This window comes from Aureobasidium namibiae (assembly GCF_000721765.1).
Source record: "Aureobasidium namibiae CBS 147.97 unplaced genomic scaffold scaffold_6, whole genome shotgun sequence".
NCBI lineage: Eukaryota > Fungi > Ascomycota > Dothideomycetes > Dothideales > Saccotheciaceae > Aureobasidium > Aureobasidium namibiae.
Genome location: NW_013581203.1, coordinates 616664 through 630947, shown reverse-complemented (window position 1 = coordinate 630947; position 14284 = coordinate 616664). Strand labels below are relative to the sequence as shown.

At 52.1% G+C, this 14284-nt stretch overlaps 6 protein-coding genes across 6 annotated transcripts; 2 read left to right on the top strand and 4 right to left on the bottom strand.

Annotated features, from left to right (window-relative positions):
• Window positions 1–260: 260 nt before the first annotated feature.
• M436DRAFT_44442 (CDK-activating kinase assembly factor) lies at window positions 261–1436 on the bottom strand (the record flags this gene model as incomplete). The annotated part of the gene is made up of 2 exons (XM_013573140.1): window positions 261–1312; window positions 1388–1436. 2 exons carry the CDS (start codon window positions 1434–1436, stop codon window positions 261–263), a joined length of 1101 nt encoding a protein of 366 aa, XP_013428594.1.
• A 210-nt stretch (window positions 1437–1646) lies between these two features.
• Window positions 1647–3519, top strand: M436DRAFT_43950 (uncharacterized protein; the record flags this gene model as incomplete). Its single annotated transcript, XM_013573038.1, has 3 exons — window positions 1647–1808; window positions 1859–1904; window positions 1955–3519. 3 exons carry the CDS (start codon window positions 1647–1649, stop codon window positions 3517–3519), a joined length of 1773 nt encoding a protein of 590 aa, XP_013428492.1.
• Window positions 3520–4047: 528 nt separating this feature from the next.
• On the bottom strand, window positions 4048–4710 carry M436DRAFT_43705 (mitochondrial import inner membrane translocase subunit tim-17; the record flags this gene model as incomplete). Its single annotated transcript, XM_013572989.1, has 4 exons — window positions 4048–4285; window positions 4343–4465; window positions 4534–4620; window positions 4679–4710. The coding sequence occupies 4 exons, from the start codon at window positions 4708–4710 to the stop codon at window positions 4048–4050; spliced, it is 480 nt and encodes a 159-aa protein (XP_013428443.1).
• A 219-nt stretch (window positions 4711–4929) lies between these two features.
• Window positions 4930–6558, top strand: M436DRAFT_62804 (diphthamide biosynthesis protein; the record flags this gene model as incomplete). Its single annotated transcript, XM_013573197.1, has 1 exon — window positions 4930–6558. One exon carries the CDS (start codon window positions 4930–4932, stop codon window positions 6556–6558), a length of 1629 nt encoding a protein of 542 aa, XP_013428651.1.
• A 1542-nt stretch (window positions 6559–8100) lies between these two features.
• Window positions 8101–10092, bottom strand: M436DRAFT_71841 (lysophospholipase Plb3; the record flags this gene model as incomplete). The annotated part of the gene is made up of 1 exon (XM_013573261.1): window positions 8101–10092. The coding sequence occupies one exon, from the start codon at window positions 10090–10092 to the stop codon at window positions 8101–8103; it is 1992 nt and encodes a 663-aa protein (XP_013428715.1).
• Window positions 10093–11163: 1071 nt separating this feature from the next.
• On the bottom strand, window positions 11164–14043 carry M436DRAFT_43851 (uncharacterized protein; the record flags this gene model as incomplete). The annotated part of the gene is made up of 1 exon (XM_013573013.1): window positions 11164–14043. One exon carries the CDS (start codon window positions 14041–14043, stop codon window positions 11164–11166), a length of 2880 nt encoding a protein of 959 aa, XP_013428467.1.
• Window positions 14044–14284: the final 241 nt, after the last annotated feature.

Sequence of the window (14284 nt, the reverse complement as noted above, 5' to 3'; positions counted from 1 at the left end):
GTTTGTTCAAGAAGAACACACATACTAGCAAGAGTGGAAGGTATTCAATCAAGATGGCACTTGTCACCTGAGCAAGCGACCAACAATGCCAAGAAAACAATGGTCACCTCACAGAATTGACGATCGTGAAAGGATGTCAAGGACCATGAATCTGATTTGATTCTAGTCAACTTTCTGATGCTAGATGAAAAACTGTATATGCTATGCCATGCCATGCCAACGCCTTTTTCGGGGGTATCATTTCAACGTTTATCATGAATTCAAAACGGGTCCTCCATCTTGACATCTTTCACGCCAGAGCTCCCATGAACCGCAGCCGCAGTGCCAATGGTAGCTGCGTTGTGTGTGCCATTTTGCTCGGCCTTCTCCTCTCCAATGATGACTCCAAGTCCTGAGAAAGCTTCACAGAGTGCCCTTGAATGGAACTCTTGTTTGCTGTAACCGCCCGCAACGATGCTGAGCTGGCTGTCGATTTCATTGAGCCAGTCCCATTCGTAGTGATCTTGTACGATGTGGTATTCGTTTGAGAATCGGAGTCCTCCAAAGGCGTCGTAGGGAAGCTCTGGATCGGGTGCTTTGCGCGTCTTGAGACCTTTGATGACGATGCCACTGCTGCCGTTGGTGGCATCTCTCGCGGCCGCGGCGGCTTGTAGCTGCCTTTGTCTGTCGGCAGCTTGCTTCTTGTCCAGTCGTTTCTTGAGCGTCACACGGCCTTCGTGTGCTATCGAGTCGGCATCGCCTGAACCCGTAGCAAGGCGATCGATAATGTCTTGTCTTCCTTCTGCGCGTGCTCTTCGCTCTTCTTCCTCTTCTCTGCGTGCGGCTTCTCTCCGTAGGCGAGCCTGTTCTCTTTCCGCGGCTTGTAGCGCTGAGTAGTCGTGTGATTCTTGAGATGCGAGAGCGGCATTCGTAGTGATAGCTTTGGCGTTGTGATCGGCATAGACGGAAATCTTCTTTTCTGTCTCGTCGACATCGATCTTGTAAATGAGGTTGAATGTAATGTCCTCGACCTCGTTTAGGTAGTTGTTGTAATCAAGCAGTGAATCAAAGTCGTCCTCTCGGCGGTTGAAGATGTTGGCTACACGCTTTCGGATATCGATCTCGCGCTCTACGTGGATGTCCTCGAAGGTCTGTTCTCGGAACTTGTGCTTGCGTAGGGTGCGGTGACAGCCAGCAATCGGACACTTGTTCGGGCCGTGGGAGAAGATGCGGTCCACACAGGACTCGCACATTTTGTGGTAGCATTCCGGGTTGACCAGAAAGCGCATGGACTTGTTAAGATAGCGTGAGGACTTGCATACTGGGCAGATGTCTGAGGTCAGGCTGTCAGCAATGCCCACAGACAGGCGGAGACTCGATAGGTCGAGATCGGCAGGGCGTGGCTCACCATCTTCGCCCGGCCGCGCGGGCGCAGACCGTGGTGCAACACGAGACATGGTCGTGCTGTTTGATGGTGAGCTCTCACGACAGTCGCAATGTGAGGCTCAACTTGTCGCAGAGAGATCGCCCATGCTTCGGCTTCGGCCATCTGCCGCTGTATACCCGGCTTTGTCACTTCGAGAAGACATCTTCTGTGATTACAAAGTGACACACTTTTTTGCACAAGTTTTTTCACTTTCGTCTGCTCGTCTGGACTACAACGTACTATGGCCGACTTTGAACAACTCGAAACACGCAGGCTAGAATTGGAAGAGAATGTGGCAAAGCTACGCAAGTCTTTGCAACACTGGCGAACATGGGACGCCGAGTATGAAGGCTTGAAGGAGGAGCTTTCATCTGGTGTCAATGTCCAATCTGAAAAGGATTGCGTGAGTACTTGTACATCCGCACTCTGTTCTTCATTGCTAATTCAAGCCAGACGCGCATAAGCGAAAAATTTGGAGGAGAGCTTGTGAATGAGAAAGGTTTGATGCAACAATATGCCGGGTCATGAACCTCGTTCTGACTCTTGTAGAAATCTTTGATCTGTTTGGAGTTGGAAAAGGGCCAATTCGCCATCCGATAGAAGTCAGCCGGCTCGTTGACAGGCGTCTGGATTATGTACAACAGAACGTGTCGACAATTTCCAAGCAAGTGGAAAAGATCGAAGGCCAATTGTCCGAAGTTCTGGAGGAGATGGACAGAGAAGATGACGCCTCTTTGGAACCTGGACTGCCCATTACTGAGATTCTGGAGGAATTGGATGAAGACGGAAATGTTATATCAAGCAAAGTCACACAGCCGGAACAGCAAACAGCACAGATTGTCGAGACTCTGCGTAAAGCCGGACTAAAAGACATGGGTCCCAAGTCAAAGGACGGAGTTACAAACAAATCCTCGACGCCTGAGGTCCCTGAGAAGCCTAAGGTTGCCTCAGAAGACAAGAAACAAGATACGTCAAAAGCCACAGAAGATGCTCCCAAGCCTACCAAAAAAGGGGTGAGCTTCGCAGAGGAGGTCCAAGAAAGAGAAATTCCGTCACGCGCCGATAATGCCAATGCCAGCAGATCGTCTGGAGTCAACCCTTCCTTATTCAACGGCACTTTCGCCAATGGTGAGCGTGTCATCGAGTTGGACGACGATGACGATATCATCGGGACCCAAGCAGTCATTCCCGAAGACGAGTCACCTGAAGATGCGAGACTGCGAAGAGAAATGCTCCAATACAACCTGAATGAAGTTGGCCAAGTGGTAGCCGAATTGGACCTGGATGAAAATCTCTCAGAATTCGAAGACGACGATGACTATTTCGATGACGATTACGATAGCGAGATGTCAGAGGAAGAAGACGAGCATGGAAGATCGATTCGCCCAGGAGTCAGCAAGAGCTACAGAGATCAGATGCGGGAGCTGGAGGAATCGCTTCGCTCGAGAGTTATTGGAAACCTTGGACCTAATCTTGAGGAGGTGGATCCTGTTTACGATCCTGAAGGACTTCGCCGCCTTGTGATTCGTGGTGAAGAGGGAGCTTCGGATGAGAACGTCAAGCCAGCAATCTCGAAGGGCAAAGAGGCAGTCAAACCAGACGCATCTGCAAAGAAAGGCGTCAGATTCTCGGAAGAGTTGGACGTGCAAGAAGCACCGAAGTCTGAAGTTGCTGCTCCTTCCAAGCCACGCACTACACCCATCGCAGATGTTGTCGAGCGAGCACCTTCCAAAGCTCAAGCTCCTTCCCAGCCAACGAAACCCGCCAAAATCTCTCGATTCAAGCAAAACAGAGCCACTGCTGCCGATGAGACAGTTCAAGCCGAGTCTGCGCCAGATCAAGACTCTGGCTCAGTCATGTCAGACAAGATTGTCGAACATCCCTCTGCTCCATCGACCAACGCACGCGCTCCTGAAGAGGTAGACGAACTCGACCCGGAACTACAAGAACGTCAACTTGCATCTGAGTACTATCGCCTACGCAACAACATCATCCGCCAACAGGGCGGTTTCAAGGAGACAGAGGAAGAAAGGGACGATCCCTTGATGGAGCAGTTCCCTGATGGCAAGATGAAGAAGGTGAGTAGATTCAAGGCTGCCAGGATGAAGTTTTAGAGGACTAGACAAGATAAATGGCTGTTTGCAACTCATGTACACCATTTCTATGTAGGATATGATCAAGCGCATGGAACGTCAAAAGTCTGTCCACAAGGATGGCGAATGTGGAGGCGGAGAGCTGATTCTGCCTTTCACTTCATCGACGGCTCCTAGAAAAACGCCAGGGCTCTCTGATTCGGCGACCTTTTCCTCCATGGACGCTGTATCTAGTTTCGTCCTCGACATGCAAAGTGAATTTGATGGGGGTCATTAGTTGAAGAAGTGGATTTTTGATGACATGAAGCATAAGAATACAGATTTGGTCTTGCTGCAAAACCAAACGACCCACCAAGGTCTTTTCTCTCTGGTGATTGTACATGGAATTTGGAGGAGTGAAGAGGAAGACAGCAGCCCTCGCAAGGCGCCGTGTCGTTGTATGGGTGAAAAAAAACAAGAAAGGACAGCCCCAGATCAAGAAGAAGGATGCTTTTCGCTCCAAACGCCGAATATACCCGTATATAGCACAAGTGATGACAAGTTCTCTTTTTAAGCGACCATGGCCTTGGGGGCGCCCTCAATACCTTGCGGAGGTGGTGGGGGAACGTCGAGTCTGGTGTTTTCTGCCATCATGCGCTGGAAACCGATACCGACACCTTCGATGACGGCGAGGAGGATGGCGCAACCGATGGCACCGTTGCGCATGGCCTTGTAACCACCACGAACGGCAAGAGCACCACCGGTGAAGAAGCCGGCGATGATGGCGTTCCAGGGGTCTTCCTTCTTGCTGTGTGATAGTTAGTACTGTGATTTGGTCCAAGAACAGGTGGCTGTGGTCGCGTACCGAATGCCCTTGACTGCACAGTCAAAGGTACTGAACATGCCACCCCAAACACCAAAGTTTCCACCGAGAACAGGAGCACGCGCCTTGATGGCGGTCAGAGCACCTATCCTTCTCTCGCCATAGCTATTGTGTCGAGTGTCAGTGGGTTGTGTCTGGTCGTGTGAGATGGCTTCGAGTCGGAGTTGACGTACGGACTGTTTCTAAAACCCTTGATACCGTGCCAGAGCGAACCACCGATTGCGCCCATACAGAAGGCACCACCGAAATCGTTCAAGGCCCTGTTGACGACAGAGTTAGCGGGTTGGCGGGTTGCAGAGGGGCGGGCGGCGGACGTACACCCAAGGGCAAGGGTCTCTGCTGTGGTCCATAGCGAACGTGAAATGTGTGTGGTTGTGGTCGAGATAGAGAGGTGGCTAGCGGTACGGATGGTTACTGGATTGGCCTCCGCCTGCAACTTTTCGTGGACGATGATGGAATCCGAACCTTTGCGCGCTCGCATGGTCTGTGCGCCAGATGGGTTTTGCTTGGCCCCAAATTATTATTCTCGATGCTTTCGCTCTCCTTCTTTTCTTCCAACAGCAGCAACCATGTCGCTGGGTGCGCCAGAGGTTGCTCCGGTCTTGTCGACTCCGGATACCCATGTCTTCGAGGATCCTACCCCCGCCGTCGACCCTTCTCTAGTGCGAAACTTCTCGGACGAGCAACTATACCTTACCTACGAGATCAGGAGGACCGTCGATGAAATCCGCCATGGCAGATACAAGAGGATCGCTCTCCAGTTTCCTGACCACATGTTGACACATGCTCCGAGAGTCTTCGAAGCGTTGCAGAAGGAACTCCGAGTTCAAGAGAAGGATCAAGACGTGACTGAAGCCCTGGACAAAGTCTCGCTGGACGACGACCGGGAGAGACTATGTATCCTCGGTGACAGCTCATATGGTGCCTGCTGTGTCGACGAGGTTGCTGCTGAGCACGTCTTGGCCGACGTCGTCGTACATTACGGCCGCACCTGTCTTTCCCCTACCCAGAGATTACCTGTCATTTACGTCTTCACCTTCCGTCCTCTGGACTTGGACACCGTCGTCGCAAGCTTCCAGAAGACCTACCCGGACAGGGACCATAGAGTAGTCTTGATGGCAGACATTCCTTACTCTGAACACGTTCAACCTCTGCAATCCGCTCTCGACAAACTCGGTTACACCAATCTGTTCTCCACCTCCATCCTCCACAACCCCTCGTCTTTACTACCCAACCGTACTGTTCCTGCTGGAGCAGAGGAAGATGCCGCCGTCCTTCGCGACTACTCGCTCTTCCACATTTCCGAACCTCCGACCTCTCTTCTTCTCAACCTCACCTCTCGTGTGGCTTCCATCGACATTTACCCCACCGTCTTCGAAGGTACTGAAGCTCCCGAAACTATGTCGGCCTCCACTGCTCAGATCCTTCGTCGCCGTTATGCTCTCGTCACAAATCTCAGCACCGTCTCCGTCTTTGGTATTCTGATCAACACTCTTTCCGTCAAGAACTACATGGGCGCTCTAGCGCACGTTCAGGACCTCATCACCCGCGCCGGCAAGAAGTATTACACCTTTGTCGTTGGCAAGGTCAACGCTGCCAAGGTTGCCAACTTCTCTGAAGTTGATGGTTGGGTCATCATTGGCTGCTGGGAAAGCAGTCTGATCGAGAGCAAGGACTTCTGGAAACCCATCATCACACCCTTCGAACTTGGCCTAGCACTTACGGATGAACGGGACCGCATCTGGACCGGGGAGTGGAACAGCGACTTCCAGTCCCTGCTCGGCAAGAAGATTACTGTCAGGGGTGAAGCATCGCATGAAGACGATTCAGACGACCAGGACAATCAAGACGTTGCAGATGAGTCAGACTCGGAGTCAGAAGCCCCAGTCTTCGATCTTCGCACTGGACGTTATGTCTCCCAGAGCAGACCCATGGCTCGACCTTCTGCTTCCGCCTCGAAGAAGACCGCCGCCACCAGTCTCATCAAGCGTGCCAATGGCGATCTCGCTCAGATCGGTGGCGAAGTCTCTCCTGCTGCCGAGTTCCTGCGCAGTAAGCGTACATGGCAGGGTCTGGGCACCGATTACGAAATCGCTTATGATTACGATGAAGACGGCAAGATCAAGGGCGCAGCTATGGAAGAAGGCCGCGGTGGTGTTGCTCGAGGATATGTCGTTGGTGACTCGGAGCGCTCTTGAAGTGATCACAGCTCTGGTATTTGAGCTGAAAAGCTCAATGTTGCCACCACCACCAACAACCCTCCCGATCCCAGAGGTAAGCTTCGCAGTTTCTTCTTCTTTCCTCGTGTCAGAAGCGCGCTGGTTCAAGGATGAACACCTGATAGGGACAGCTTATACACCATGTGTAGATGCTGAGAGCTCAGGCAGAGTATTTTAGTAGATGCCTCTCTTGTCTGATATTATCAACCAGCCTCTTCACAACACAAGATTCACAAGTCGTCACTTGTAGACATTTGGCTAACCTTATTGTTGTTAGGTTCGATATTTGAATTCGGCTCCGCGATCCATGCAACAGGCATTCGGCTTGCCGCACCGGCAAATGCGATCAGACGCTCTCAGCAGCTGTGTATCTCAGCGAGCTTGAAGCAGATTAATACATCGCCATTAGTTGCAGCTGATGCACAGTACGATTGACAGAGCCAAGAGCGGGCTCTCCGCTAGCCATATGTGCATCGTGGACGTGAGCAACGATGGCTGCAACCTAGGGATTGAAAGCCCGAGGTGCACGACGAGTATGTGGGCCGCTCTTGACAGCAGTGAAGAAGTTTTCTTAGGCAGAGATTGTCTAGGATTGCTCATCCTCGAGCATCAAAGTATGCTACGTACCTGTTACACTCAGTCTTGACCCAAGCCTTGACGGCCTAGTTTGGTATCAAGCAGAGAGCAATGTACAGACGAGACGAGTTCTCCTTGACACACAACATCAATCTTCGCCTGGCCTCCAAGCACAGTCAGCTCGACGATCTCGGAAGGGATATTGAACGAGGATTAAGCCACGCGGTCGAAACAGACAGGAAGCGGCCGAGACCAATTGATTCCTCTGCATCCAAGACTCGAGAGATGCTTGGAAAACATACAAAAACAACAAGTAACCCCATTCATCTCTTCTTTAACCTTCGCTCCTTCCCTTTCCTCTTTCCTCGTAAATTTGGCTTGTGAATCTACACGCTGGGTGGCAAAGTAAGATCCAGAACATCCATAAGCAGCATTTCAATCATGTTTTCCCAATCGATCTTAGCTCTGATTCGCATACTCGACGGTTCTTGCTGAGAGAAACTCAGTCCCTAGCGTTGATACTGATAAAGTGTTGGTCGGACTGCCTAGCTAGAGTATTTGCTACAATCTTATGCCAAAAGCACATTGCTTCGTCCTCTAACCCATCACATTTGAATTGTACTGTACGATCTCTGTGCTATCTCGACTGGAGAACAGCATCTCCATCTACCAACGTTTGCTCTTGCTGTTGAGAGGAAATATAGATTTATGAAATGCCGACGCTTATCACAGTTTCTCAGTGCATTTCCCTTTGTCGTGTAAAGGACAGATAGTAAATTTGGATCGTGTTATCTTTGTATTTCATAACCAAGGGGGTATTCAGACTATCAGACTATCCCAAGTACAAATCACCTATTCTTTTCTATTTATACCACAACCCCTGGTATCGATAGAATGATGATTACACCACAACATGACAAACAAAACAAACGCTCCGATCGCAATCTACATGATCATCAGCACGGTAGCGACGGCAGAAACAGCAAATGCCAACGAGGGCACAGCGCCCCGGAAGCCACTGCTCGAGAAGCTGAGTACGTCGTTCTTGGGGAGCTTGTATGGGGGCTCGTAGGTGGTGTTTGTGGTCGAGTTGACGGTGCCGTCCCAGCAGTAGCGCGAGAAGCACGAGTTGCACACATCGGGGATTGTCGTGCCTGTGCGCTCGAGAGAGCGCTGGAGGATGGCGCAGCCCACGCACGTGGGCCATTCGGCGTCTAGAGTGGAGTTGCCTTGGGTGACAGCATTGTAGCCGTTCTCGATGATGTAGTTGCGCTCGGTGTCGTTGTAGGACAGGTCGTAGGTGCTGACGTTGCTGTGGTAGACGTAAGGGGAGTTGGGCAGGTAAACGATCAAAGGAGTCATATTGGTGGTGTTGCTAGAGTCACAGCCGAAGAATGTAGGGCGGTAGTTCAGGCCGAGGTTGACAAAGGTCTGCTGGTCGGGGATGGAGGGGAAGGAAGTGCCGTTGGAGATGGGCAGGAAGGTACGGGCGTAGGTAGCAACCAGAGCAGTGCCGTTTGGCCAGTTGGCGCCGCCATTGTCGACGGTGGTATCGGCAGAAGAGTCGATGGCGAAGATGACATCGACGTGTCTCTCGGGCTGAATGAGCGGGTGAAGAGGGATATTTTGCAAATCCTCACCGCCGTCGACGAGCGTAAGCTGGTCAGTGGTAGCGATACGGCTGGTCGCGTTGTTGACACCGAAGAAAGGGTTGGGGTAGTTGGCAATATCGTCGTTGTCCTGACCAATTTCGCCCAGGACTTTAGTAATAGCCTCGTTGATTAGACCAGTGGAACCATTGACCTGCAAGAAGGCCTGGTTGAACAAAGAGCTGGAGGTACCCATGATATATCCGGCGTTATCGAATCCGCGCACACACTGCATGTCTCCCTGTACAACTACACCATCGGAGAAGTTTGAGCCGAGATAGCGCATAGGAGCAAATGCGTAGGTGGTGGGGTCAAAGCTACCAAGCTCCCATGGGTTCATCTCGTAGACGGTAGCATTACCGTCGATGACGAGCTGGCCTCTAGCACGGCCATCAGCGACAAAGATAGGCATGGGGGTGTTGCCAGCTCTGAACTGGTCAGAGTCGGCGATAGACGAGAAAGTGTACGCAGGACCTCCTTCGGTAGCATTGATGAGCTGGTAAGACAGTGCGCGACCCCAGTAATCGGTGATAGTAGTTTCGTAACCGGCATCATTCTTGTCTTGAACAGTGTCGTAGATGTCCTTAAGATACTCGGCCGTGTTCAAAATCGAGAGACCGCTGCTTGCAGGGCCCTCAAGAATGGAGTTGGCAAACTGCCATGTGCCTCCGTTGCCGTTGGCAGTGTCCTGGCTGAGGATGGTTTCAACTGAGCTGAAGTTGTTCATGAACAAACTGCCCACCAACCACGAACCGCCCGAAAGACCAGCCAGGTAGGTTGAAGCCTGCAAAAGACCACCGAGTTGGCCTGCTCCGGTAGAGTTGGCAGTACGGTTGTCGAAAGCGGCCACGGCACCGGCGTAGTTCATCAAGGCGCGGTAACCACCTCCTGATCCAGCAATAGCAATGTTGGGAAGAGCGCTGACGTTGTTTGCCACGCTATCGATATAAGAATTTGTGTCGAGTCCAGTGATGTTCATGCGACCAAGCAGATTTCTCATGGCTGAGACGGTGTTATTCCTTCGTACGTAGAGCCATTCTGTCTCGTTGGGCGAGATGGTGGATGCATTGCGAATAGTAGGGCGATCTGAAGGGCAGTCGACATGTGTAGGGACGTATCCGTTAGGAGCTTCAGGTGCCGCACGCTTGAGCGCAGCCAACGGGACTGCGAGAGCCTCTGCGGCAGCCTGCTCAACAGAGGGGTTACGAATAACAACGATGTTGGCCGAGACCTCAGGGAGAAGGGCGGCGACCGACACCAGGCCGGTCAATGCTGTTTGGGCCTTCATCCTGACGCTGGGATAGAGATATAGATTGCGGTTAAGTGATGGACTGGCATTCTAGAGGACGGGACAAGCAAAAGTTATATATATCGAGGCCGGCTCCCACGGAAACGGAACCAGTAAAGTGACGTAGAAACGCTAAGAGGCTATTACAGTTTCATGCAGGACCCAACACACCTTGGCGCGGTTGCTTTCTCATCCTACTGTCGCGTATGCATACGCTCGAATACGCTCTTCTTATTGCTCCTGACTTTGTAATTTGTGTCGCGTATGTTGAAGGGGCACGTTCCATACTCGCAGCAATTTGACGAGCATAGAGCCAGAAAAGCAGCTGTTGAAACACAACCATGCTCGGGATGTTTTTTCTGAGCACAAGATCAAATCGTCCAAGTCGATCTGCCGTATCGTCGGTTCCCGCGGGCGAGCCCTGTAGATCATTTTGTTCTTGTGGCTACGAAACAGTGCGGTCGGGTGTTTGAGATCCGTGTCAGTAGGGTTACAGCCGCGCGGCGACGGCAGGGCTGCAAAGTCTCTGTTCCCTAGTTCTCGGCACCTCTTCTATCCTGATTTATCGCATCGTCATGGTGAACGCGATGTGCGCGGCGACATCTCCTTCGGATCTGACATCTCCAGCCACTTTTCCTACCAAGAAGTACCTACGTACTCACTCAGCCCTGCTTCCGGATGCTCATGGATAGCAAGTTTCTTCTCGGCGCTCTTGCGGCCGACGGCTGTGCAATCCGTTACGTTGCTGTGCTCACCTAATCAGCATAGGCAAGGGACGCTCAGGAAAAACCGCCGCTTATTGGCCGACAGCAACGGGGAGTGATCCTTCAGGTTCGTATTCTTATACGCGGCGTGCGCGGAGCTCGTATGTATGATGGTGAGCAATCGGAGAGAATAACCCTCTGTGGGACGAGATGATGAAAGAGAAGAGAAATACAAGATTTACACCGAGAGCAGAGAGAGCAGGAAGAGGCGCCAAAAACCTTCGTTCTGTTAAACTAACAATGTCCTTTCAAAACTCCTTAGCCATCCTAGAATCCCGACATATCATGTCATCCTCGTTTCTCGCTTCTAAGCACTCACAGCCCTGTTTACTGAACGTCTTCTGGGCAATTGTACCTCTTCAACCTCACTCTCATCACTGAAGCCACCCCATGGCAATTCGACTTCACTGTCCTCGTCGAGTCCATCAAGACCAAATCTATGGTGTTGCACCTCCTTGGTGTCCCTAGCCCTTTGGGCCAACTCACCAACATCAATACCCAAACTCTGCAATGTCTCTTCCACTTGTTCATCATCCAGTTCTTGCAACTGTTGTTCGCCATCCATGTCTGCAGCAGATGACTTCTGACCCTCAAGTACATCGTAGAGAGCATAAATCTGGTCACTGCGGCGTTCGATCTCGGCCATCAAATAGTCCATCTTCTGTTTCACAGCGAGGCGCTTGCGGCGACCGAGGGCGGGATCGTGCTTGTTGTACATCTTCTCGTAACTCTGGAGTTGAAGCTTAAGATGTTTGACCTCATCTTCGAGTTGCTTGAGAACGGTCGCTAGTGCTATAGGTGGGGGTTGAGAAGGGCGAATAGTGGCGTTCGAGTCGTCTATCTCGCGCTCAGAAACAGGGACAGGCAAGGGAATCGTGACTTCCTTGTCCTGCGAGTCCTGAGACGGGCAAACGGTGCAGTTGAGGTTGTCATGCGAGATGTCACCGACAGTCTCTGCCATAGTGGCTTGAGCACCTGGACCAGTATGAAGTGTGATGTCGGGAAGAATGAAGGCAGAAGTCATTTCTTCTATACTCTTGGTGCGGTTCCTTCGGCGTGACGATGTGCTCATGAACGATGCCTCCATCGACTCTCTTGGCTCAGAGTACGAGATAGCATCGGATGTGTGAGGTGATTGGATACGCACGTTTTTGAGCAGGCCAGTGTTTTCGTCCACCTGAGATCTGATGGTGAAACGCCCTGTATCGTCTTTGACAAGATCCTTGAGAGATGACTTGCGGGGCATAGTCGTAACATTTGTGGAAGTTGCATTGTCTTGGGCCTGCGGTGCAGATACAGCGCGCGCCGTTTTCGAGGCACGGCGTTCTTCCTCCAGAGTCTTTCGTAGCCTTGCTAGTTCTCTAGGATCAAGGAAGCTCAAGTAAGTAATGTCCCTAGAGTCTTCGTTGTTATCCGCGGGTTCGTCTCTGGCGGTTCTAGAAAAGTTCAGGTTGGTCGTGGAGTCAACATCGCTGACGTCCACGATGGGATGAGGCTTAGTGGTGTTATGGCGAGTGTTGGACTTGGAGCGCGAGCGAGAGCGAACATCGGCAGGTGCAGCAGTGGAACGCGATCTTCTGATCTCGTTCTCGATGCTGTCCATGATGTTGTGCTTGGTGTCCTGGCCGGGTCTTCCGCTTGATCGGCGCTTGTTTGTGGGTTGCAGGCTGTCTTGGGCAACACGAGACTTGGACGACTTGGAAGTATGGTCTTGAGCAGGAGCGGACTGCGCGGTCTGGTCGGGCTGCATGTCGCGAACAGCGGCCTCACGACGATGTATTCTTGCTTTCAGATCAGATTCGCGTGAATTCCATTGCTGTGTTTCATCGTGGAATTGAGCCTTGATTTGAGCAAGTCTAACACGCAGACGACCATTCTCAGCTTGTAGAGTTGCGACATCATCCTCCATATCTTGGTTAGAATCGCGCAGTTGAATGTTCTCGTTCTTGAGCTCCTCGGAATTGTAGTAAGCGACGCCGAGCTGGGTGACCAAACCATCACGTTCTTTAGTCAGGTGCTTGACGGCAATGTCGTTGACAGATAGCTTGCGCTCTCCGCGATCCAGACGATCCTGCAGAGCCTTGATGGTAGACTTCAAGGTGGCCCTCTCAACGCGCCATCTCTCTTTGGCACTGCCATCATCATCCTCGCCCAATGCACTGTCGGGGCGTCGCAGCTTCTGCTCGACGTCGAGGCGCGACTTCAGCTGACCAACTTCTGCCTCGTATTCTTCGAGCCTCTTCTGTGCTTCACTTTTTTCTGCTTCGAGGTTTGCAACTTTGTCCTTCAAGAGCTGCAAGGACGCAAAGATTGCCTTTTCTTCGTCGGGGACGGCGATCGAGTTGATGTTGGCGTGGGCGATGGTGTTTGTGATGGTAGGGTTGTTGTACGAGGCAGAAGTGAAGCGCGAACGCGACTTTTGTGAGCGAGAGAAGACTGGGGTGCCGTCTTTGCGCACGCCCGACACGAGCTCGGTAATGTTTGGAAGATCGGGAAGCATGAACGAAGCTTGGGTCTGGGAGCCGGTCCATGTAGCGGTAGGATTTTGTAGCGGACGCTGAGGTGTGGATGCGGATTGCAGGCCTTGGTGGTGCGAGTAAGAAGTGGGCAGATTTGCTGAAGTGAAGCGCGTGTTTCGTGGCTGGACCGAGGTGATGGTCGGGCGGTCCTCGCCAACAAAGGACGAGTCGCTCTCGTGGCGGACCTTGTGGTGCATGTCGGACAAGGAGCGGCGCTGCGAGGCATTGGCTCTCTTGTCGCTCGAGTGAGCGCGTCGCAACGAGGCTTCTTTTCTCAGGCTATCAGCCTTCTTGGGGGTGGGGCGCGTGCTTCTCGGAGGGGTGCTGTGCAGGTCGTAAAGGCTGTCACTGGGCAGCGGAATGTCGGACATGTCGAAGGCTTTGGGACTGCCCTTCTTAGCGCGTCCAGCTTCAATGGACAAGGATGCCTCAGGCGATGGCGATGGCGACTTCTCGGTAAAGTCAGGGAAGCTATCGCGCACGAGAGATGAGTCAATGTGCATGGCGGGCTGAGGTGGGTTGTAGTAGCTGAAGCGCTGCGCACTGGATCTGAGATTGGGCAGTTGCAGCGACTGCGTGGCCGTGTCGAACTGCTGTGTTGACTCGAACTCGGGCTGGAAGCTGGACATGGTCGACGTGTTTCCAGGCGACTGGCGGGGCGAAGGCATGCTAACAAGCAAACAAGCCTGGATATGCAATGCTGAAGAAGGATGCTTGAAACTTGACACGGCACTGTCCACCTCAAGTCAAGTCGCATCAGGTCGCGTCAACATCAAAACAAGTAAACATCAAAACGCCAAGACGCCCAAAACAGCCTTCCCCGGTCACACCACCTGACCTCCAAAGCGTTCTGTCGATCCCACACTCTTCTTGTCACAACTATCTCGACGCAAAACTATCACCAAGTCC